Source organism: Lolium rigidum, chromosome 4, assembly GCF_022539505.1.
Source record: "Lolium rigidum isolate FL_2022 chromosome 4, APGP_CSIRO_Lrig_0.1, whole genome shotgun sequence".
In the NCBI taxonomy this organism is placed as follows: domain Eukaryota; kingdom Viridiplantae; phylum Streptophyta; class Magnoliopsida; order Poales; family Poaceae; genus Lolium; species Lolium rigidum.
In genome coordinates this window covers 278,988,487-279,012,763 of record NC_061511.1, presented here as the reverse complement: position 1 = coordinate 279,012,763, position 24,277 = coordinate 278,988,487, and the positions used below count along the sequence as shown (strand labels likewise).

At 43.2% G+C, this 24,277-nt stretch overlaps 1 protein-coding gene across 1 annotated transcript; it reads left to right on the top strand.

Annotated features, from left to right (window-relative positions):
* Nucleotides 1–466: 466 nt before the first annotated feature.
* LOC124648850 (serine/threonine-protein phosphatase 6 regulatory ankyrin repeat subunit B-like) lies at nt 467–7,918 on the top strand. The gene is made up of 13 exons (XM_047188542.1): nt 467–540; nt 626–691; nt 793–963; nt 1,295–1,432; nt 1,879–2,021; nt 3,243–3,329; nt 3,448–3,570; nt 4,629–4,784; nt 5,176–5,277; nt 6,598–6,726; nt 6,862–6,941; nt 7,316–7,385; nt 7,826–7,918. The coding sequence occupies exons 1-13, from the start codon at nt 510–512 to the stop codon at nt 7,916–7,918; spliced, it is 1,389 nt and encodes a 462-aa protein (XP_047044498.1). The 5' UTR covers nt 467–509.
* The last annotated feature ends 16,359 nt before the right edge of the window (nt 7,919–24,277 follow it).

Here is a 24,277-nt window from a genome sequence, read left to right as displayed (position 1 = left end):
CATCAGAAGCTATCTAACTGGGGTAAATTTACTTTGTATTGAGCCAAATGCGAACACAACACTTATGTACCAGAAGCTACCTAATTAGGATGATTTTGGCCGCAGAGGACCAGCGAGGAGGCGCCCCATGGGGCGCCCCAACTACTAGTACTTTATCATTTGCCACACATTTTTTGGTGGTGATTATGTGGCAAATAATAGAACTGTAAAGAAAAAAATGTATGATAAATCAGATACTTTGTCCTGTTCAAAATATTGTTGAAAAATAGATGAAGTATCTCCACACTAAAACGTATCTACAGTAGATGCATTATTTTTTTGAGCAATTAATTTGAAGAGGAGGGAGCAGCACTTTTTAACTCTCACCAAAAAAATTCCCTTTCACACACGGTCTTTGCAACTTGGGCGGCCACTCCGCCCTCCTCTTCCCGCCTACTCAGCTGTCTCCTCTTCCGCTCCGGCGAAAAACTCCCGCTTTTCGGCTTCAAACTCGCTCCCAATCCGCCGCCATGACGCGCCCTAGCCGTGAATTCCCCTATGGTAAGCGCCTCTCCTTCCCCATCTCCCTCCGCCGCGCAAAACCATAACCGTAACTCACTCGGTCGGCTCCTCCCACTCTCTGCAGCTCCCGGGACGCCCCAGAGTGAGCTCCTCGTCGCGGCGGCCGTGGGCGACCTCGCTCTCCTCGAGCGTACGATTCTACCCCTCTCCCACCTCTCCTTGTTCTGGCCGTGGTGTGTGCCGGTCCTGAATTTTTTTTCTTTCTTACGAGTATTTGATTTGTACGGGCAGGGATGGCCAGGAAGCTCGACGGTGGTCGCGGCCGCCTCGCGGAGACGGTGGAAGCCGTTAAAGATCACGGCGCTGGGGCGCTGCACCTCGCCGCCGGAAACAAGCAGGCGGAAGTGTGCGAGTACCTGGTCGAGGATGTCCGGGTGGATGTGGATGCCCTTGACATATGCGGTGTGTCTGCTCTCTCTCTCTCTCTCTCTCTCTCTCTCTCTCTCTCCTGTAACATGCTACAGTTGTATAGAAAGTCTGAATACTTATGCATAGAAAAGTTCATTTGTTTGTTCGGATGTAAATGCACCTCCTTTTTTCTGTTCTGTTCTTAATGTTGAACCATATGTTTATGTTGTCCATGTATCCGTTCACTGTAACTGTTAGTCCTAATCTTCAGTTTTAGCATAGCTCAGCTATTCTCTAGGCACCACGATCTCCCCTGCTATATATTGTAATCCTGAACTACCAAAGAGAGATACGAACTATTATTCTGCTCGTCTTCTCTTAACAGGTAGAACACCTCTGGTTTGGGCAATTACTTGTAAAGATGGACACGTGGATATTGTCAGGTACCTTCTTGATCACGGTGCCAATCCAGATAATGTCGACAAAACAGGATTTACCCCTCTCCATGAGGCTGCCAAAAAAGGTTATTCTCTAAAATCTCTCTCCTTTTCTCCCTCTTAGTTGGCTACTCCTATGAATTGCACTGTTGCTGTTACTTTTATCAGCATGTCTTGAAGTGAATGTTTGATAAACCGTGGAGTCTCCATTCGCTGGATGAAGAGAGACAAATGGGATCGCAATTGTGGGAGATAGATTGTTGTATTTGCGCTAACAGAGTAGAAAATATAAACAAAATATTTTCTCTGCCATAGAACCAGGTCACAAATTGTTCCTCTGTGGCTCTGTGCATGGCCCATTTTGTGCGCAAAGCACGCCCATGCACGCAGTTATCGTTGTGTTTGTAGAATTGATTCATGTCGCAACTAAATTGGTATGAGTCGAAATAACTGAAGTGGAGCATGTAAGAATTGCTAATAAAATGAATTGTCAGGTAATTTATTATATTTGCATTTCAAACATCTGATTCAGGGCACTGTGAAGTAGTAGAACTCTTGCTCTCTAGAGGCGCTTATGTCGATCCATTTTCTACTGATAATGGAACACCGTTGCACGTTGCTGCTAAGCATAAGCAGGACAGCGTCATGAAGATTTTGCTAGATCACCATGCAGATGTAAGTTCCACTATACGTTTCCTTACAGTCTTCTCACAGCTGTATTTGATAATCTTGGGCCATCTGCTTTCTCTATTTCTCACAGTTCTGTTTTGCTATTTTATCTCTGGAATCTGAAGAAGTACATAGAGTTGCGCGCATTTGAAAACCAGATTTACATTCTCCTTTTACTCATTAATTGGTTGTACAATCATGTCCCGTCAGAATTTTAAGTGATGCTGAAAAACTAGTTTCACTGTACATGCCTGTCCTGTAGTAAGCAGAGAGTTGTGGGCTTTTTCTCTGAATTACATGCTTCTTGTGTACGCATAGTTTCACTTCTAAAGTTGAAAAGGATCATCATATAGCAAATTTCAATAGACATACCTCCACTCATTTCCAGTGAAATTTCATGTCTCCACCTTTATTATCTGTTAGTATGACAAAATTTTCAAGATCGAAGTTTGCACGTGCTAAACCACTGATATTCTGATGCCGTTTCTCTCTGCAGATTGCTTGCCCTGACAAGAAGTAGTTTAATTGATTAGTAGTTTCCTAGGGCCTGTTCGATATTATTTCCCTTTTTGCAAATTACTAAAATTTGTAACGCGAGAATCACTTCATATACACCTGTAATAAAGATTAGACCTTATGCATTTTTGTTAGGAATATGATATATCACATCTGTCAACTAAAAAGTATCCCATGCAAATAGCCACACTTACTGCCGTAACTATATTAGGAAATGGTGGTACAAGTCCCACAAACTGAGAACGATGTTTTAAAAGAATGATCAATACTTGGTGTCCTATTATATTGGAGATAAGATCTACTTCGGGAAGCTTCCTTGCTCGTGGGTGCTGCTACAGTCATGCTAAAAGGATGAAATGTTGGAAATGATTATAGTCGGTACAAGGATCATGGAACTGATGAGGAACATCGAGGGAACTAGAAAACAAAGGAGGGCAACATGCGCGAGCTGTTGGATATTCCTACTAACCAACTATCCTAAGAGACCGATCTGATAGAAAGTGGACATATAATGTTAGATTATTGATGATGTGCATTTTCCTCATCTCTTCTTTTGCAATGCCGCACCAACTGCCCTTATTTTTTTTTCACCCACTAAGTTCATTGTCACAGTGGCATGGTTCCACCTTTTGTGGATGTATATTATTTTGTGTTTATGTATTTGGTATTTGTCATTAATATGCTGACCTAGTTACCTGTTTCTCTTTTTAGTGCAACAAGATTCTTGGCAGTTTCTGCTCACCTCTCATGCTTGCTATCCATAGTCGCTCAGTGAAATGTGTGAACCTACTGCTTGAGGTACTGCTCCATTTTATGCGTTAAGCTGAAAATGTATCCCAATTTAGCGAAGATGTGGAGAGATAAATTGTGTCAAATATCGCTCAGAGGAACCATCTATGATTCTGTTATATGCTAGGCTGGTGCCGATGTGAAGGGTATGCGTACTACGACGCCCTTGCAAAGTGCTGCAATGGGTGGCCTAACTGACGTCTTGAAGCCCCTGTTGGATGCTGGTGCAGATCCTGATGTCCGAGATGAAGTAAGTTTTGTGTTCTACCGGTGTATATTTTAATCACACCATGGTTGGGTCAGGTGTAACATTAAATTCCTAAGCATCGCCCATTCTTAAACTTTGGTAATATGATTCCCATAGTCAGTCATATCTAACTAATAGTTAACTCAGGTAAAAATTGTAATAGTAACATGTAAACTGTAATACTACAATTTTATGCCTACTGATATCTCTTTGTCAGGTGTAACTTACTAGCCTTTTTATTTTCTTTTGAAAAATAATCTTTTGGAACGGCAACACATCAAAAGTCTTAAAATTACTACAATTTCAAAGAAATATTTTTCATTGATGTATCCCGCCAATTTAAATGCCTTTCCTTCCCTTGCGATTTGAATTTCTTATATAGGACGTGCTAGTTTTTGAACCTGCCAAATAGTATGTCTTTTATATTACCTAGCCACCTAGGGACTTACAACAACCAAACGACGTCAAAAGATAAAAAATGAACAACAACTTCAGTCCCAAACACTTTTTTTTTTGCAAAATAGTCCCAAACAAGTTGTTGTAGGATAGAGATGAAACCCAACAAAAAAAAACACAAGAACCAAAAGACTTGAAAGGTAAAAATAAAAGGTAATATAGCACTAGTAATAAAAAGGTACTACTCCCTCCAACCCATAATACTTGTCGCTGAAATGAGTGAATAGACACACTAAAATATGTCTACATACATGCGATTTAGCGACAAGTATTATAGATCGGAGGGAGTAGTAAAATTGCTAGTGATGAAACATAATTTAGGAACTTGCTGCCTCTTTTTTAGATAAAGGATGAGTTAATCTTCTGCCGTCTGCATCTAGGATGCACACAGTCAATAGACTATGACAAAAGGGAGTTGCTGGATTATTTGGAGACATGTGCACTGCCTTATGGATAAGGACGAACTCATCTTATGACCTACTTTTTTGGCATGAATGAAGTGATATTGGTCAAATTTCGTCTGTACACCTTGCATTTTGCTTAATTTTTGTTATTTTTCTCCTACAAATACATTGGTGCGATTCAACTTCTTCTTTTCTTAACAGCTTGGTCTCTTACCAATACAACTCGCGGCATACTTTGGTACACGCAAAGATGTCGAGATCCTGTTTGAAGTTACTTCTTCTCGTATTCCAGCTGTACATGATTGGAGCGTTGATGGAATAATTAGTTATATTGCAAAATCACAGCCAAAGTTGGAGGTATATATGATCAAGAACATCATGGGTATATTAGAATATATTTACTTATGTGCCGTAGTCCTAACTAAATTTGTGAATGAAACTGTTTAGGTAAGAAACTCTGTATCCATCTCTCGTACTGTAAAGACTGTTGATCTTGCATTTTTCATGAATTCTCCCTTTAGACACTTATGGAAGATAAAACTTCTATCCTTGACACTAGATGACATTCCTTGTTTTTGGTGTTTCATTCAAAATTGTGACTCACCATAAAAAATCATGAAGAAAAAAAGATGGATACAAATGAAATTATAACAAATTTGAGTATGAAATTATTTCCATTCCTTTTTAAGTTCCTTGCACATAAATGCCCGCAATCTCAAGGTTGTTTAATTTCTATTTAACTTTTCAGGATCACCCTTTGTCTAAAATGTCAGTAGCTAAGTTGAAAGAAGAAGGAGACAAAGCTATGCATAAAAAGGATTTCAATGCTGCATTAGAATTCTATACCATGGTATGCTATTGCACTATTTGTGGTCCTGAAGTTAATTTCTTTTCCCCTACTATCTTTGTTTCATTTGTATCCATTGCATTGGCTTACATCACTAATTGCTCGTGCAAACAATGAATGGGCTTTATTCGTATTTTTTTTTACACTTTTTATGTTGTATTTCTCGATATAAGGAGAGGAGTGTGAACGGTTAATTGTATTGCATACCCTAAAGACAAATATGTATTACAAGGCTCATTGACACTCAAAACCATGTCCGAAAGTGTATAGCCTTTACAGTATTCACGCTTGTGAGTTATGGCGTGACGGTGCCCTTGTTTGCGCCAGCACAGGCATACCTGCGGGCCTGCAGAATGGAGGTGCTCTTGAGCATGTCACTGCTGGAGTGATTGCCCGCCTTGTAAGACTTTTATATTGACATCACCGAGCAGTATCACCTTCACAATGCCCCTGATAACACCACGGTTGAAGCAATGCGCATTCGGTTTCCTGGCACAACCTACACTGGTCACGTCTCTGCAAATATGACCATCACCACGCCCAGAAACCGTCTGAGCATATTTCCTTAATTAAGATGGTCCTTCATTGAGACCATGGTGGATCATGATAACCACTTTCATCAAAGTGGTTTTAGTTTGGGTTTGGGTGGTGTTGGGTTTTGTTTGTACCTATGTAAGGTACAAAATTTAGAACATAATGGAAAATAGTATACCATGTGGTATATCGTCTAGGATTAAGAAATAAAGAAAAGGTCCATCATGTTAGTTCGTCATGGTTACATTTACGATTTGAATTTGTGCTCCCTGTTATAAGGGGAAGTCCAAGTTCGTCGTGGAATGGGGACAATTATGGTAAAATGTTATCAGTGAGTGCCTAGCAGATGATCGAAACGTATCTTAATTTTTCCATTTGCTTCTTTATGCCTCTGCTACAAAATCTTAATAGCTTTAGATGCCAGATCGCCACTTGTATGTTTTTGGGTGTATCTCCAAATCTTTGCTTGTATGTTTGGATAGGTTATCAAACGGTTTAGCTTTACCTTGGTAACTGTAGATGTGTGTATAGACTCATTGACCAAGGTTGACCTATGTATAAGAGATGCATGCATGTATACATACCATGCATTGTTGAAGAAGAGGCACAATGGGAACACAGAAACTCCTCTCACTTCTTGACGTGCACATGGACAGCCTTGATTAATTAGCTGCTTGTGGGAGCAGTTTTGACTTAAAACTGTTTCCACTTTTCGAAGACCTCCATATGTGATTTATCTCGCCATTCATGATAAAAGCTGTAATTGTTCATTTGATTTATTGGTTGTAGGCTATGGTTATTGATCCTGACAATGCTGATTCAACCTTGATGGGCAATAGGGGTTTTTGCCGGCTTCTACTGGGCAATGGCGAGGGTGCTTTAAATGATGCCCTTTTTGCAGGACAGTGCAACCTGACTGTGCAGATTCATGCTGGCTGCTGGGCTACTCATATGTGCAACTAAAGGTGATACAGAATCACGAGTTGGCACTTGTTTAAATCTTGCCGCTAAACCTTTTAGACGATCCACTCATCTCTACATCTTCATTCTCAGGTGTATGAAAAGGCATGTGATGCATTTCTTGATGGTCTCAAATTGAAGCCAGGGTTTGTTGGAATAGAGAAGGCGCTAAGGTAGCATATTTGATATACTTTAGTAGCCTTCTTTGTTTAAAGTCCAGTTTGTTGCGACTGCTTAGCGGCATCAGTTCCATGCTTCAATTAGTATGGTAATGTTTAGACTGTTAGGGAGTGTGTCAAGACTGTACAAAAGCAATCAAATAGACAAACTTGTATTGCCAAAAAAAATATGAGCATGATATTTTGTGTTTGTACAGAATCCATAAATACGATCATATCTTTGCATGAATTTTTGTTTGCTACATAAATAATATGGCTGATGTTTTACACAGTTCTGTTTCATTTCTGTTTGGCCCATTTCAACATGAATATTACTACTGAAAAAGGCATTCAGATGCTTTGCTGATCATATCATCTGGAATGTGCAGGGAAGCTCTGAGATTATTGAAAGAATCTCATGCTGACAAGAAGAACGGCTCGGAAGGACAATATCGTGAAGCACGTTTTTTCCTTTGAAGAGAGAAATTTGAGACGTCTTGACTCTTTTGACAAATTGCCTGCTGTGTGCTGAAGGTGAAGAACGTGGTGCTTGATTGCCGGTTGGACTGTAGGTTCTTTGTGTCTGCGGCTGCAACCCTGAAAGCCTGACATTTTGTTGTCATATCACATGCATACTGGCTGCATAGTGCTACAAAGTAGAAACTGCTGTTAATATCTATTACCTCCGTTCCGAAATGTAGTCCTTTTTAGAAAGCTAAATTAGCTGTCTAAAAAGGCTTACATCACGGTGATGATTCGGCTGTGTATCGGTAGTTTTGGCGCTCTGCATATTTTTATTTTCTTCCAAACAGATGTATGCGGGCCTTTTTTTTGGTGGGCTGATATGCAGTTCGTTGTCCATCTATTTGTTCGAATCGATGTTCTCTCTGTGCAATCAGGTCGAGAGGAAAGAAACTGATGAGGACGTCGGTGGTGGAAGATGCAGATGCGCCTGCCGTAAATTTGCAGTAGGGGTGGACTTGAACTGCTGATGCTGTCTTCCACCTCCTCCACGCCATCGCCGCTGTCCTAACCATGTTCTCTGTGCCCTCACCGCCTTCCAAACCACTTCTATGAGCTCGTGCGGAGCACTAGCGACGTGGGAAGACTCTACGAGCACAACATCAAAGCCTCTCTAGGGGCTCAGGGCTAGGCACATCTGGCGTGACAGGGTGCTTGTGCAGACCGGCGCCTCCACCAGCTCGCTATGGCTGCCCATGTTGTTCCTCGTGTCGCCGATGACTTGATTTTGTCTGTGTTCGTCGCGGTGTTGTTGTCCAGGCGTGCCCTCTGACGTCGAACCATGACTGTGTTCTTCTCCTCTGCACTGACGTTCCACTTTTTGATGCAAGAAAAAAGAGAAGAAAGAATAAAAGATAGTGGGAGAAGAAATAAAGAAGTGCATGTTTAATTTGCAATCTTAACTTTGCTATAAAGGTTGCAAATTTAATTTGCTATAGATTTTTACAATATTTAATTTCTGTCAATTTGGATGTGGAATATTTTATCTCGGTGTCCAGTGTTAAATTTGCAAGTCATTGGGCATTTTAGGATATTTTGAAAGAAACTTCAAATTTTAACTATATCATTTGTTTTTTGAACTGCTGTTGAATTTATAAATATTCCATCATTTATTAAATGTGTCAACAAATATGTTTTGCAATAGACTAGAAAAATGAAAAAGAAATAAATGATAAAAATGGAAAGAGAGGAATGGACAATTGAACATTGTGCTGGAAAAATAGGTAGAAAGGTAAATTCGACGCATTAGGTAAATTTGCCTAGAACAAATATGTACTTTTAGGGTAATAAATGGGCATTTGTCCTCTGGCCCTTTGACAATTTCTAATTGTTTTGCTCATAGTTTGTGGTTAGCTAGTATGTAGTACTCCCTCCGGTCTTTATTAATCGACGCGGAGTAGTGCACCCTATACAACTAGTTTAGCGTCAGAGCTGCGTCGATTAATACCGACCCGAGGTAGTACTTGAGTACTTCCCCCGTCAAATTTACATGTCGTCCTTGTTTTATTGCATCAACTTTAACCATTTATTTGACCAATAATACATGTGAATTATGTCATAAAAATCCACTACTAGAAACTTATTTGAATCCAGCAGTATATTTTTTTAAAGCACATAACACATGTTTCATTGGTTAAATTTGTAGCAAAGTTGAGGGAGTACCCAGGAGTGTCCCGGAAATTCTTGCCCCTCAACAATTTGAAAAATCTGCATGTACCTAAATGAGGGCATCTCCAGCAGGGCGATGCAAACGGGGCTGAGCGACCATTTGCGTCCACACGGGTTAAAAATGCGCCGGAATCAGGATGTCCGCGCCCCGACACATATTGACCGGGCCGTCCGCGGAGACGCAAACGCGGCGCATATTTGCGTCTGGGATGCGTCACGGCAGACGCTGTGCGGACGCCCCAAATGACTCTTTTCTCCCTGGCCCGCCTGGCAGCAAGCCATAGGGCTATATCGAGTGTATCGCTTCGCTTCCGCGTCTGCGCCGCAGCCTTCGCCATCAATGTCACGGCTGCCTCTTCTGCACGCGCACTGTCAACACCCGGGTTTTTAATTCTAGATGCTTATTATGCCATACATCGCAATTCCAGGAAGATTGTTTTTGCGAGACATAACAGTAGATATCACAGAACATTATTCATTACAAACCATAATCGTCTTACAACAAGGGATCTCATGATCCAAACTTACAACAACAGTTGATCTACAGATCAATTACAAAACACATAGCGGAAGAAACGTAGTAGCGGTCCATCTATTCGACATGCAACGCTTGACGTTGGGAGGTAGTCCTAGTTATCATAGACATCATGCTGTGCATCCTCCTGATACTGGTGCTCCTCTTCATAGTCTGGCCATTTGAATAGCCAGGAACAAAGCCATGAGTACTTTTAAAGTACTCGCAAACTACCACTAATAGAAGTACTTATAGCTATAATCATGGTTCTAAGCTTCTAGGTTTATTTGCACAAAGCTAGTTTTATTTCATAAATACTTAATAGTCAAAGACTCTTTAGTTGTCTAAATTTACTCAAGTGGGAACATTAGTGTCATTCCCACAACTCTGTTGTGATCAAGTCCTGGGAACATCAAGTGGGAGCTTGGCCTCCCAGCGATGGCAGTCTGTCATCCTGGGAACTGCAAAGGGCTTGGGTAGGACATTCACCTCTATTTCACGTCATTTCACTTTTCACAGAGGCAGCCTCGGCATAACCCCTATGACGCTTGTTCAGAGGGAACCCATACTAAAATACATAAATTTCCAGTTAAGCCCTACCCATTATCAGGTATTGTGGGGGTACTTTAAAGTTGGAATGGTATCGCATCCGAACCCAACCATCAGTTTTTGTTAAATTCACCTTGTCATTCACAAGTCATATTCACCTTCAAAACTTTCAGTAGAATGACTCATCATTCTAAGGTTTTCAAAGTCATTTGATTCACAAGTTCCCATCTAGAGTAGTCAATTTTAGTTTTAGCACTAGCAACAGTCATGAGGGGTGCTAACTAAATTTTAGCTCTCTAGGCTAAGTTTGATGCTCTTGTAGTACTCTACCTTTAGACCAAAGTTAACTATAAAAATAAACCTTGATAAACAAAGTAAAAGATGGCAAGATAAAAACTTGGCCTTGGACAAATCCTTAAACACAATAATATTGCAAGAGTATCTTGCAATAGTATAGCTTGTATTAGTAGAGCTTGCATTGGTAATAGCTTGCCTTGATTGGTACAATGATCAAAGTTTTCCTCCTCTTCCTCGTAGAAGACCTCTTCCTCCTCGTAGCCTTCGGTACTAGCGTCTATAAACGAATACGAGGTATACAATCACCAAACAATACTTAAGTACTAGACTTAACACTCAAATGGCTCACACAAGATAATCTAGCATCACACCATTTTTAACATTATGGTTGGCTTTGTTTTCTTTTTGAAAAATAATTTCCTCTCATTGAAAAACAAATGCTAGGATTTAATACCTACTAGGGTTTCCATTTATTTCTTTTGAAAAGTAATTTCCTCTCATTGAATATTACTAAGATTTAATATCCTCAAATAATAAAGTATGGATCATGCTGACCAAAGTCACCAATTCATATTTATTTATTTGAGAAAATGATTTAAATGAGATACTAGATCTTATATAATTTAAATACTACTTTGGAAAAGATTTAATATTCTCAAGTAATAAAATATGAGGTCATGTAGACTAATGCCATCACCTTATATTGAATTACTTGGAAAGGTGGTTTAAATGAGGGGATACCTCTCATAATATTTAACTACCATTTTTAATTATTTTAAATGGGCTAGAAATAGCCACATAGCCATTATTTTACTCTAGCCCATGATCATGGTAAACACTCATGTCATATTTTTACATATACACGTAGAGTGTTTGAAATGTGAATTTTGAGAGTTGGAATCAACTCAAAATAAATTATGGTTGATTTCTAATAAATGTTTGAAATTTGAAAAGGTACTGCCTTGTTATTTTTATTACAAGGGTTCTACAATACTTCTGATGTTGAAACCAATTTATTTGGCTAGATAATTCCCTAAGCTTTCCAGAAATATTTATTTCATAAATTTTGGCTCAGTAGATATTTTTCTATTTAATTTTGAATAGGGCAGCAATATTTGAATTTAGGTTAAAAGAATTAAATCGAATTTGAATTCGTGGGCTAGGCGGGAAATGCTAACTGGCCGGAGAAAAAAAAAAGAGGAACAGGCCGGCCCAGTGGCGCGTCTCGCACACGCGAGTGGCCTGACAGTCCCACTGTGAGCCTCTATTTAAAACCCGAAACGGTACGCTAGCTAGGGAGCGTTGGATTAGATCGTGATCTAATGGCTGAGGCTCGTCATCGTCGACGGTGAGCTCAAACCCTACTGGCGGCGAACCTAGGGGGTCGGAAGCTCACCGGAGGGTGGGCGAGCGTCGATGATGAGGTAGATCGGCGTTGTCGACGACGTCGAGGCTCCTGGTACCGGCAGCAGCTCCTGGGGTGGCTCCAATCGTCAGCGAGCTTGCAATGGTACTGGCGGAGCTCCGGCGAGAAATTGGGTGGCTACAGGCTAAATTGGGACGGGGGATTGCTCGAGGAGGGTCAGGGAGAAGAGAGGAGGAGATTGGTGTGAAGAGATAGCAAGGGGGAGGCCTCCTTTTATAGGGTCGAGGAGGTGCTGCGGGGTGGCCATGGGTGCGGACGGTGAAGTGATGCTACGGGCAGCGAGCGTCCAAGGCGAGGACGGTAGACTGTGCACAGTGTCATGGAGATCATCACGCGCGTCTCCGCACAGAAAATGGTGGTCACAAGCAGTGGGAATTGTGACGCGTCCATCGATACCGTGGCGGACGTCGGCGACGAGGACGACGGCGACAGGGCACGGGAGAGAGAGGGAGGGTGTCTGGAAGGTTCCTGGCGTCATGGCGACTCTCCTGGCGGGCGCTGATGGCGAGGCGAGGGCTAGGTCAACGGGCGCGTCACGGCGTCCTGGTGCGCTCTGGCGTCGCGACCATGCCGGTCGTGACATGCTTGGGTGACGCGGGCATGTCCTTGTCTGGGCAACGCCGAGCTCTCCTTGGCCAAGGGCGAGTACCAGCGTGATCAGGGGATTAAGGGGTACCTGCAGGACATGGTGGAAGTGATAGGAGAGGGCAGGGGTGAGGTGTGGCATGAGGAGTGGCATGGTGAGTGACATAGGCATGTCTTGGTCATGTTTCTCCCATGAACAGTGGTGCCGGCTTGGCATTGTTTAGAGGATGCAAGGAGGCACTGAGGATGACACCAACACTGATGGTTTAGGCTAAAACCTGTTGGATATTGAGGTGTATGCACATTTCTGAATTATGCAAATAAGGTGTTTGACAAAATGGCCGCAAGAGATTTAAATTTGAATTTTGCCAAAATACTTTATGGGTGTGATTCAAATAATGTTTGGCATCTCTTGGTGGTATTGGTTTGCAAAATGGAGTTGATTTGATGAAAATCAAAATTGAGTTGATCTTAAATCTGTTTCACCATTGCCACTTTGGATGCTTATTATAAGCAATTGAAATTGATTCAGCAAGTTTGGCCAACACCAATCTACTCATTTTTATGTGTACTTGAGTTCTGGGCAAAAAGATGAGGAGGTTTGATTTAGAAAAGAAAAACTACAGAGGCTCAAAGTAGGCATCAGACTAAAATAGTCAAAAGTGACCATTATCATATGTGCATTGATTTTTCCTTTTTCTTTTTATCTGTTTTGCTTTTCTTTGTCACAAATGTTATTATTTTGAGTTTAGTAATGTTTTCAAACCATTTACACAAAGTAAACATGGCATATGTTAAGATTTGCAAATGTGGCCATAGGCTCATATATAATTCTATTTTTATTTTATTATATTTTTCTTTGTTTCTCTTGGATCCAAATAGGCATGGTTAGGGTTTAGAAACATTGTCAAATACTTCAAACAAACATCATGGCAACATCAAACATTTATGCATGAACATTATGCACACAACTTAAAATCAAACCAAGTTTTTGTTGGCTCAAAATTTTGGAATAAAGGAAATTGATTTTTCTTTCTTTTGAAATTTTGGCATGTTACAAACCTTCCCCCCTTAAACAAATTCTCGTCCCGAGATTTAAGGAAAGTTAGGAACATAAGAGAGATTGGGCAATTCAGTCCTAATAAATGGGTGCGATGCTCTGAGTTAACAGGAAAACATACCCTGCATGGCATTGGGTGCTTCCCGGGTTTCTGTTGCACTCATGCGGTAGAAACGACCATTGCGGTTATTCGGGTTCCTTCCAGTTGAGACACGGCGCTGCTGCTGGGCAGGTGCATCGGTATTGGGGGCTATCTTTGCCAGTTTCTTGGGGCACTCATTTGAGTAATGACCAGTAACTCCACATTCATAGCAGGTCACTGTTGACTTGTCCTTTGGGGCAATGGGGACATCATTGCTTCCAGTCCTTGGGGCAGTCTGTGGTTGTTGTGGTTGCCTCCGGGCTTCGGGTGTCCTCCATTGTGGTTGATGAAGTTTGGACGGAACGTCGGAACAGGTGGCTTGTTGGGTCTTGGTGCAAATCCTGCAGGTGAACTGGTGCGGTACTTCTGTGCATTGTTGGGTCCATTCTGGTGCATCATTCTGCGCTTGCGGTTCTCATTGGCCTAGTGGAGCTTTCCCTCCATCTGGATGGCAGAATCAACTAGGACTTCCAGGTCAGCAAACGGAATATTCACTAGTACGGTCTGCATCTCATCATGCAGTCCATTCAGAAATCTTTCTTTCTTCTTTCCATTGGTGTTGGTCTCGTCCGGGGCGTACCTAGAAAGAGTAAGAAACCTGTCACGGTATTCCACCACAGACATCCTTCCTTGCTTGAGCTCTCTGAACTCATCTCTCATCTTCTTGATCAAACTCGGTGGCACATGGTATCGGCTGAACTTGAGCTTGAATTCCTCCCAAGTCATCATATGTCTGTCATTCATTGCACGGGCACTGTTCCACCAGGCTCTGGCAGGTCCTGACAGATAATGGGTGGCAAACAGCACCTTCTCAACAGCTTCAACTCCTGCAACTTCCAGGTTGTTCTCCATTGATTGGAGCCGACCATCTGCATCTAAGGGCTCTTCAGTCTTGCTAAACATTGGGGGATTAGTATTCTGGAAATTCTTCAACTTAGATCCAGGATGATCATGATGTCCATGTCCTTGGTTGTTCTGGGCTATCTGCTGCAGTACGACAAGGTTGGCTTGCCGCTCAGCTCTTTCGACTTCTCTATCTGCCACCAACATCTGTATAATCTGCATCATTGCATCTTGGTTGCTGCTGTGGGTTGGAGGGGCCATCTAAACATTGAGGTAGATCATAAGATAAGAGGGAATTTTCTATGGCTTGTTTGGGTAAAGTTTAAAACTTGAGTATTTTTCAGGTTGAAATCAAACAACACTTTCACTAATTCATAACAACATTACAAGCTAACACACAAATGGTTTTAAGAACCATTTCATCATTCTACGACTCACACCTACGCAAGTGCTCTAGTGATACTACTCTTCATCCGAAATGGTGGGTTCTTCGTCTTCATGGGTAATGTGCTTGGCGAATGGCGCGGGCGTTGTCCAACTCCTTGCGGGTCTTGTACAACATGAAGTCCAGGTATGCAACATAGTGGTTCAGCTCCGGGTGTGGTGGCATGGTTATTGGCCTTCCCATGGGGTCATGTCTTGGGTAGTAAAAGAAGCGAGTGTTCTTGATCTTGTTCACCTTTTGTCCACACAGACGGGCAAGTGCTTCTTGCATGGCTTTGGCTATTCCATCCATCCAATTGTTCCCCCTTACAGAAAACCATATGGTTTCCCAAATTGGGGCGCCCAGCTTTCCTCTCAGATCTGCAGTAACTTCCCACTGAGGTTGTTTTCCTGACTGATTGTTGAGTGGTACTCCAAAGAACTCGGGATACGAACGTCCTAGATATTCAACTAGTTGCTCCAAATCCTTCTCGAACATTAGGTATCCTCCGTGGCCAAGCTGATAGAACTCACAGTGGTACTCCATCTGTGAACAATTTAGGATGAGTAAGTTAGTGAGGTGATCAAGTGTGCAAAATTTTATGTAGAATTACAAGGAAAAATAGAGCATGGCTTTCTTATTTTGAAGAGATCTCAAGGATAAGAGTGAGAATAAGTTTTCATACATATTCACTTCCTTTGTTTTGAAACTAAGTTTTTCAGACGTCCATTCTAACTAGGGCCTCCTAAGGTCAAACAATGGCTCTGATACCAACTTGTCAACACCCGGAATTTTAATTCCAGATGCCTATTATGCCATACATCGCAATCCCAGGAAGATTGTTTTTGCGAGACATAACAGTAGATATCATAGAACATTATTCTTTACAAACCATAATCGTCTTACAACAAGGGATCTCATGATCCAAACTTACAACAACAGTAGATCTACAGATCAATTACAAAACACATAGCGGAAGAAACATAGTAGCGGTCCATCTGTTCCACACGCAACGCTTGACGTTGGGAGGTAGTCCTAGTTATCATAGACATCCTGCTATCCATCCTCCTGGTACTGGTGCTCCTCTTCATAGTCTGGCCATTTGAATAGCCAGGGACAAAGCCATGAGTACTTTTAAAGTACTCGCAAACTACCACTAATAGAATTACTTATAGCTCTAATCATGGTTCTAAGCTTCTAGGTTTATTTGCACAAAGCTAGTTTTATTTCATAAATACTTAATAGTCAAAGACTCTTTAGTTGTCTGAATTTACTCAAGTGGGAATATTAGTTTCATTCCCACAACTCTGTTGTGATCAAGTCAATTCACCTTTCAAGTCACAAGTCATTTTTAGAAAACATCTGACAACGGAACAGTATGGCCATCCAACCGTCCATGACCGCGGACGCGGCTATTCGAATAGTTTAACACTCTGCAGAGGTTGTACACTTGTGCCACAACTTTTGATTACATCCGTCAGGGATAGCCCTGAATAATCATACTCAGTATGCGGATCATTAACCTTTCACTTACATACCCTAGTATAGGCACCTTGACATAGGCATCCCAAATGGGCCTGCCGAATATAGTACCCGGGGTTTATTGAAGGCCCACTACCCGAAGGATAAGAAGATTCGGAAGCCCAAGATGTGTTAAAGGAAAATATAGAGTTGTAATAGGAAGTGTTATTTGTAATCCGGCGGGATGAGTTAGAAACCGTCCCGACTCTGTAACTTGTACAAAACGAAACCCTCGGCTCCACCTCTTATATAAAGGGGGAGTCGAGGGACGAAGAGATCATCGAATCATTGTCTGAAAACTCTAGTTTTCATATTCGTCGAGTACTTTTCGGATGAAACCTTCGAGATCTACTTGCCCTCTACTTCTAACTAAACCCTAGCCTACAATCCATAGGCATTGACAAGTTAATCCCTTGTCAATTGGCGCCGTCTGTGGGAATTAGAGGCGTAAGGATCTGATCTCGATGGCACGTTCAAGATCTTCGACATCGTCAACCGGAAGCAACATTATGGATCGAGGTAAACAGATCGCTGCTGGTCTTGTTGATTTTGTTCCTCACCCACCCTCCCGTTTGGATGCATATGCGTATCTGGCGGAGCCCTTGGAGATGACGTTCGGAAGATTCCACTTTCGCGTCGAAAAGGAAGGATCGTATCGTGTCGAAATTCCGATTTCGTCGGGATCGTCGGTGGTCGATTCTGATTTTTCAAGCTATGCACCGTCAACTGAGTCAGAAGACGAAACTTCGGCAACACGTTACGTCAGCATCAGAACAAGAGAGAAACTCGCCAAGATCTTCAGCAACGCATCGTTTGAGTCATCTGCGGACTCATATATAAGCGATGGCTCAAGCGATGTCGACAGTTACGACTTCATCGACAAATCTCTCACAGTGGGCAAGGTCTTCATCAATCTCAACAATGATGTCACCAAACCCAACGTAGATCTGAGTACAAAATATCATCAGATTTATGCTATAGAAAATCAAGAGGAAACATCGGAGGCTTTCGACGAGTTGGGAAATCCTTTTGTCGATCCCTCAGATCTAAGGAGAGGTATGGGCACTAAATATGTCGGGCCCACACCACGCGTCAGAGTTCAACTTCCGCAAGAAGCTTGGGATAGAGCGGCAAAAGCCATAGATGGTTCAGAACCAATGACGACGACAGCTACAGCTCAAGAACTACAAGCTTATCAATATATGCTCGCACGAACTGCCCGAGAAATAGAAAAACAGACAGCTGAGTTGAACAGGAGAAAGGAGGCAGCTTCTGCATCCAGCAGGAGAAGGGCAGATCTAAGTGGACAATCTAGAGTTTCGGGTGATAGCCACAGGGAGGCTCGAAACAGAGGAAGATCAAGGTTACAACACATACCCGAAGCATAAAGAGAGCACTTGATTCAAAACCTCGACATGTCTTTTATGACGATAGATACAAGAGGAAATATTATCCCTAAGACACCAGAAGCTGGGTATATGGCGACACAAGCTTACATCCTTGCATCCAGACCACCCCCAGGAGATCCAAGGGAAACATTATACAATATGGCGTTAGCAGGGGTTGGAGCTATGGGGACAGCGTTCGTAGCAACGCCTCCCGAAGAAGCGGCAAGGCAAAATAGTCCACGACCTGCGGCAGCAACGGCGGCAGCTCCGGAAGGGCCAAGTAGAGCAAGAGATACAGGAGCACAAGCAAGGATCGATAGAGCGAGGCAAAGCAGAAGGGATCATCGGCAGTCCCCGGAGCTTAATGACGAGGATATGTGCGGTCTACCGTGCTTCACAAGAAGAGTTCGAAAAACTCGAGTCCCCTCAGATTCAAGTTACCCGATCACTTCAAAAAGTTCGACGGCCCGCAAGATCCGGAGGACCGGTTAATTGATTACCTCGAGACGGTGAAGCTAACTCGGAGGAACTAGAGCAACAGCGATGCAAAGTATTCAGGTGCACTTAAGTGGAGCCGCACGATCTTGGATCAAAAAACTCCCGCCAGATCCATCGACAGCCGGGAAAGTTTCGAGGACATATTCGTCAAAAACTTCAGGTCCACATGCAAGAAGCCCGCATCGTTGGAAGAGCTGAGGGCGTGTCGACAAAAGCCGATGAGTCAATGAGAAAATACATCCAAAGGTGGAACATCATAAAAAACTCGGCGAAAAATATATCCGACGAGAGAGCAATAGATGCGTTTGTCGCGAGAATCGAGCGCGGAGATTTTGTCGAGGATTTGGGAAGGACCAATCCAAAAACAAGTATCCGCGTTGATGGAGATAGCAAATAGATGGGCAGACGGAGAAGACGCTGTCCACAATAAACGACACAGGTCGCCAGAAGAGGACCGTGGTCGAAATTATCAGGCGAGGCGACGATTTCCTCGGCAGTATCCGAATTATGACGCCCTAGGGCAAATTTCGGCAGGATTTCGGGCAAATACAGGAGGAAGCAACAGAGACGATTATCAGAGAAGCAATGAGCAGCGAAGCGATAATAGGGACGACTCCCGCAACAGGCAAAATAGTGGGCCAAGGTTTCCACGACCTTTTGTGTCTCCCGAAGAAATGCTGAACGGACCGTGCACTACAAGAAATCTGCCATAAGTTGACAAAATAAAGGTGTCACTGAAACGTCAATAATGGCTACTTGTGACGTTACGGTGACGCTTTTCAAAACGTCGAAAGCTGGGAGTCAGCAGTGACTGCTTAAGACATTCCACTTGAAAACGTCGTAGAGCTTTGTGACGTTTTAAAATGTCACTGACGGCATGACGTTCCCAAAACGTCATGGGCACCTGCCCCGAGTCCAGCGTGGCAATCCGACGTGGCAAAATTGTGACGAATTAGAAACGTCTTTATCTAAATTCAGCCCGGTCCATTAAGCTCCTTATGTGGGCTGAGCCCATTAGTTCTGATTATTTTTCATCTTTGTTGGGGCCACGTTCTGATTATTTTTTTCGGCTTTGTTAGGCCTTGGCCCGTAACTGGCCCAATTACCTCGGCCTTTTTAGCTTTTTTTTTGACAATTACATATAAAGACCCCACGTGTCAGGTTCCATTTCCCATTGGTCCCACTTGTCAACATTTATTTCACACGATCTGATAATATTTAGACGCCAAAAGATGAATACATGAAGTCTATTCCAGTATTTTTCCAAAAAACACATACAGGAATGACGAGGCTGCAGCTGAATCCAAAGGATAATGAAAACAAACCGGCAAGACTATTACAGCACGCAACATCTATTGAGTCAAATCATAAGAACCAAAGCATGCCATTCCAGACAGCCTGACTCGGCTGTCATAACTAACCCAATCTCCAGGTCGCCTTCTTAATGCTGCATCATCAGGATCTCTCCACTCCACCAGCGACACAGCAACCTGTTCTCCCTGTGAGCACAACACCGAGAATCTTGTGCCATGGCTTCAGTTGCAGCACACACTCCACCAGGTATGCAAGAACAACCAAGCGAGATAGGTGTTACCAAGCTTCAAGGATGCTGCTACAGGTAAAACCAAGTACAGTAAGGGCCAATTAAATATTAGCATGAAATAATTACAGCATGATGTATAATATGTACACACATGAGACTTGAGCCAAATAAAACTTGGGAGAACAAGTACTGTAGAAAAAGAGATAGTTGCAGAAGAATATCAAATATTGATTATAATACCAACTATTATTACAAGAAAATGAATCAGATTAGAACTTACTGATGATATATCCGGTGATCATCACAGCCACTAAAGGAAATAGCTTCCCCGGATACCGGATAATGGCCTGTAATATTCCCATACGTGCATACTACCCGAGTGCTGTAACAAAATGGATAAGGAACTTTAGCTGTAGATATATTACATCGTATATAGAAACAATGGAATGTTCTGTAGACCTATGCTAGTAACATTGCAAATGTTTTGCATATATATAGAAATCAAGATTAGCAACAGTAGCATTTCAAGATTAACAACAGTAGCATTTTAGATCATTATATGATACAGTCCAGTGCAATAGGCTCTATACCTTGTAGTTTCTGCAAGCTGGACACCTGTGCAAGCATGAGATGCATTTTAGTTAGCAGGTATTAAACAAGATAGAAACAAATGCGACATTCAGCTGGAAAGAAATGGAGTACCAATAGCATGTTAATAGCTTTTTACACCAGGAAGCAAATTGATGCTTCATTTTTTTTAGGATATAATTCTTCAAATTTTCGACGGTCAATGTTGAAACTAGTGGATGATATTCGAATTAGGCAAGCAGTGATTTACTTCAATACTATTAGTTATTATTGAAAATTCTCAAGCTCAGGGACAGTTCAATATACTCATGTCTGGTAAGCAATTAGGAATAACGAGCAGTACATCATTACATAGTAAAATTACCAACCTAACAAGACCAAAAAATGCTTGGCAGCGAAAAGCACAGATTCTGGAACAGCACATAACATACTGTTGCAGGTTATTGAAATGTTAACAAATCTACTGCAGGTTCTTGTGAGCCAACAAAATCATCATGATCCACTCAGTACACGCCATTTCTGGTAGCACATACATATGGAAAACATACAAGTGGCAACATAGACATAAACTCCACAGCTGCAGAATCTAAACATAGGCTTGATAGCTGAAACGCGAGGCAGATAGGAATTATATAGGCACAGTATGTAATGCATTGTCTTCAAAAAAACAGACGGCCTAACCTGAACCAAAACCAACCACTACTTGGAAGATCCGAATCCTACCTCAGAAATTCCCTCACAAAACAAATGTAAACGTTACCCAGACTGGAAACAATCCCTATGATGTAACAGACTAGCTCCATTTGTAGGTCAAACCATTAAGTAAAGAATAAGCGAACGTATCAAGGCATGATAGCATGAATGTTTAGAGGGAAATGAAACACCAAATTTGATCAAACAAGCTAGGTTTGGTAGAACATGATGCTCAAGGGAAGAACAAGTCCAAGCGTTTAATCCATACACTAGGTTTGGAGAATGTGAATACCCGCCCCTTAATCCACCACCTCATATCGCAGTATTGCCCTGTAATGGACTAACTGTTATCCTAGAAAGATATCATTTTGTTAATATAGGATACTGAAGTAATCTGGTTGATGCAAAGTGATGAAGCGCTTTTGCATCTCTGTAAAATATCAATAATACTACTACTAGCGAATCACGCACCCAATTCGCCCACGGAAGCAGCCAAGGGACGAGGAATCTGAGGAAATCAGGAACCGCTGCCGGCGGCCGCGTAGGCAGGTAGGTAAAGGAAGGAAGGAGGGAGGTAACTACGCACGCACGCACGTACCAAGGAGATCCTGCTCCCGTCGCGGCCGAGGCGGAGCAGGTCGAGCGCCCTCTCCAGCGCGGCGGCGAGCGGCGCCAGCGCGCGCTCCTCCGTCTCGTCCACCCGGCGCCGGCGCTCGCGGAGCTCCTCGGCGAAGGGCCCGAGGAGGCGAATCCTGCGGGACAGCACCAGCAGCTGGCGCCGGTACGCGTTGCGGAATTCCCCCGCCGCCGCCACGGCCTCCACCGCCCTGGCGACCCGCTCCGGAGCGGACGACGTCGGCTTCTTGTCGCGGTCGCCGGCCATGGGAGGGAGCTGGGGAGGGAAGCGGTCGCACTGTCGCAGCCGCCCGCGCGTGGGGATCTAGGCCGGAGAGGAGGGGCGGCGGAAGGGAAATTTGCTAGGGTTTCTGGCCTGCGGGGCGGTCTGAGTCTGGCGCGCGGGTTGGAAGCAAAATTAAGTGGTCTGGTCGGTCACGCGCGTGGTTTGGTCGGTCGCGCGCGTGACCCAAAAATTTTAGGCGCCAATGGGAAAATCCTGCGCGTGGTTTGGTGCGTTGGATGCTTTGGACGGTTGAGATTCAAGTTTGTAGCTGATCCTTCGTAGGTTGTTTTCTGTTTTCTGATTGGCTAATTTTTTTTGGCATGCCAATGACGATATTGATTTGTCGCAATCGGCAGTGGAAAAACGTCGTAGGCTACTTAATTTTGCTAATGACGTTTTGACCTAAATTACCAATGACATTTTTGCCCAATAACGTCACGATTTTCTAGGGTTTTGCCCTCCCCGAGTGGCCAAGGACGGTCAAACCTAGGAACGTCATAAAGCTATGACATTTTGATTTCCAGTCATAAAAAAAACGTCATATTATGGCAGATTTCTTGTAGTGGTGCCAGATGCACTTCTTCCTCGACAGCAATGGGAAAAGACAGTCAGGGCATCTACAGAAAGATTGTCGAAATTTTCAAGCAATGTTCAGATGTGCAGAAAACGCTCACGCACGAGCAGCACAAAGAAACCCTCGGGAGCCTAGGAGCGAAGTTCATCTACCGCCACCTCCCGCGATTACGAGAGGACAATCGACACCAGCTCGGAATAGCGGCAGCACTTGCACCACCACCCTATGTTGATCCTAACTCCAACGGAGCGATGTCGATGATTCGAAGGGAAGGCCTTCCAATAGAGCTCAAAAAGTAATCTCGCGACAGGTGTTCATGGCGGAGAAAATGCCTCCACCAACGAGTTGAGTACCTCAATTGGTCGGGGCAAGACATCGGTTTCACCATAGCGAGACCACCCGCAACAGGTTCCTCGACCGGGGCGGTCAGCACTTATACGCCGGCGGTTATCGCAGGATTTGACGTTTCTCGAGTATTCATAGATGGTGGCAGCAGCTTAAACCTTATGTATGCGAGATACATTGAGGAAGATGAACATATCCTTAGCAAACCTGAAGCCAACGGACACAAGGTTCCACGGCATCACACCGGAGAAACCAAGTTACCCATTGGGGAAGATCAACCTCGACGTTCGGTTTGGGACCCGAGAAAATTATAGAATCGAGAACCGGAGTTCGAAGTCGTGGATTTTCCATCGCGGTACCACGCTTTGTTGGGACGACCGGCATACGCTAGATTTATGGCAGTACCACACTATACATACACGTTATGGAGATTGCACTGGACCCAAGGGACCAATCACGGTCAAAGGGAGTTTCGCCTTAGGCGATAAGTGCGACAAGGATTTCCATCGGTTATCGAAACCTTCGGGATGCAAGCTGAATACTTGGCGTCGAAAAGCATGACCGATTACGACGTGCGCCGGACGTTGGAAGGCCAAACAAAGAATCAACTTTCAACACGAGAGAAAAATTCTAAGGAGGTGCGGATTCACCCGACGGATCCAAAAAAGACGACATCCATTGCAAATAACATGGATATCGCATAGGAAAGCGCGCTCGTCGAGTTCCTCCGTGAGAACTGGAAAATCTTCGCATGGTGTCCAGCTGACATGCCGGGAGTACCCGGGGAACTTGCCGAGCACCACCTAAATTTGGATCCAACGAGCAAAACCAATCGAGACAACCTTTGCGGCGTTTTCGGAACCAAACCGCAAATCCATGCTATCGAAATAAATCGACTAGAGGAAGCTGGTTTTATCGAGAGAGATATCTACGAAGCCACATGGGTAGCTAACCCGGTGATGGTGCCGAAGAAAAACACGACAGGTCCTTCGCATGTGCGTCGACTTCACGTGTCTCAACAAACATTGCCCTAAGGATCACTTTCCCCTCCCAAGGATCGATCAAATTATCGACTCCACGGCAGGTTGTGAACGTCTTTCCTTTTTGGATGCATACTCTGGTTATAACCAGATCAGATTAAAAGAAGATGATGAAGCCAAAACAGCGTTTATTACACCTTACGGCGTGTTTTGCTACAAGACAATGCCCTTCGGTCTAAAAAATGCGGGAGCAACATATCAGAGGATGATGCGAAGTGTTTAGCAACACG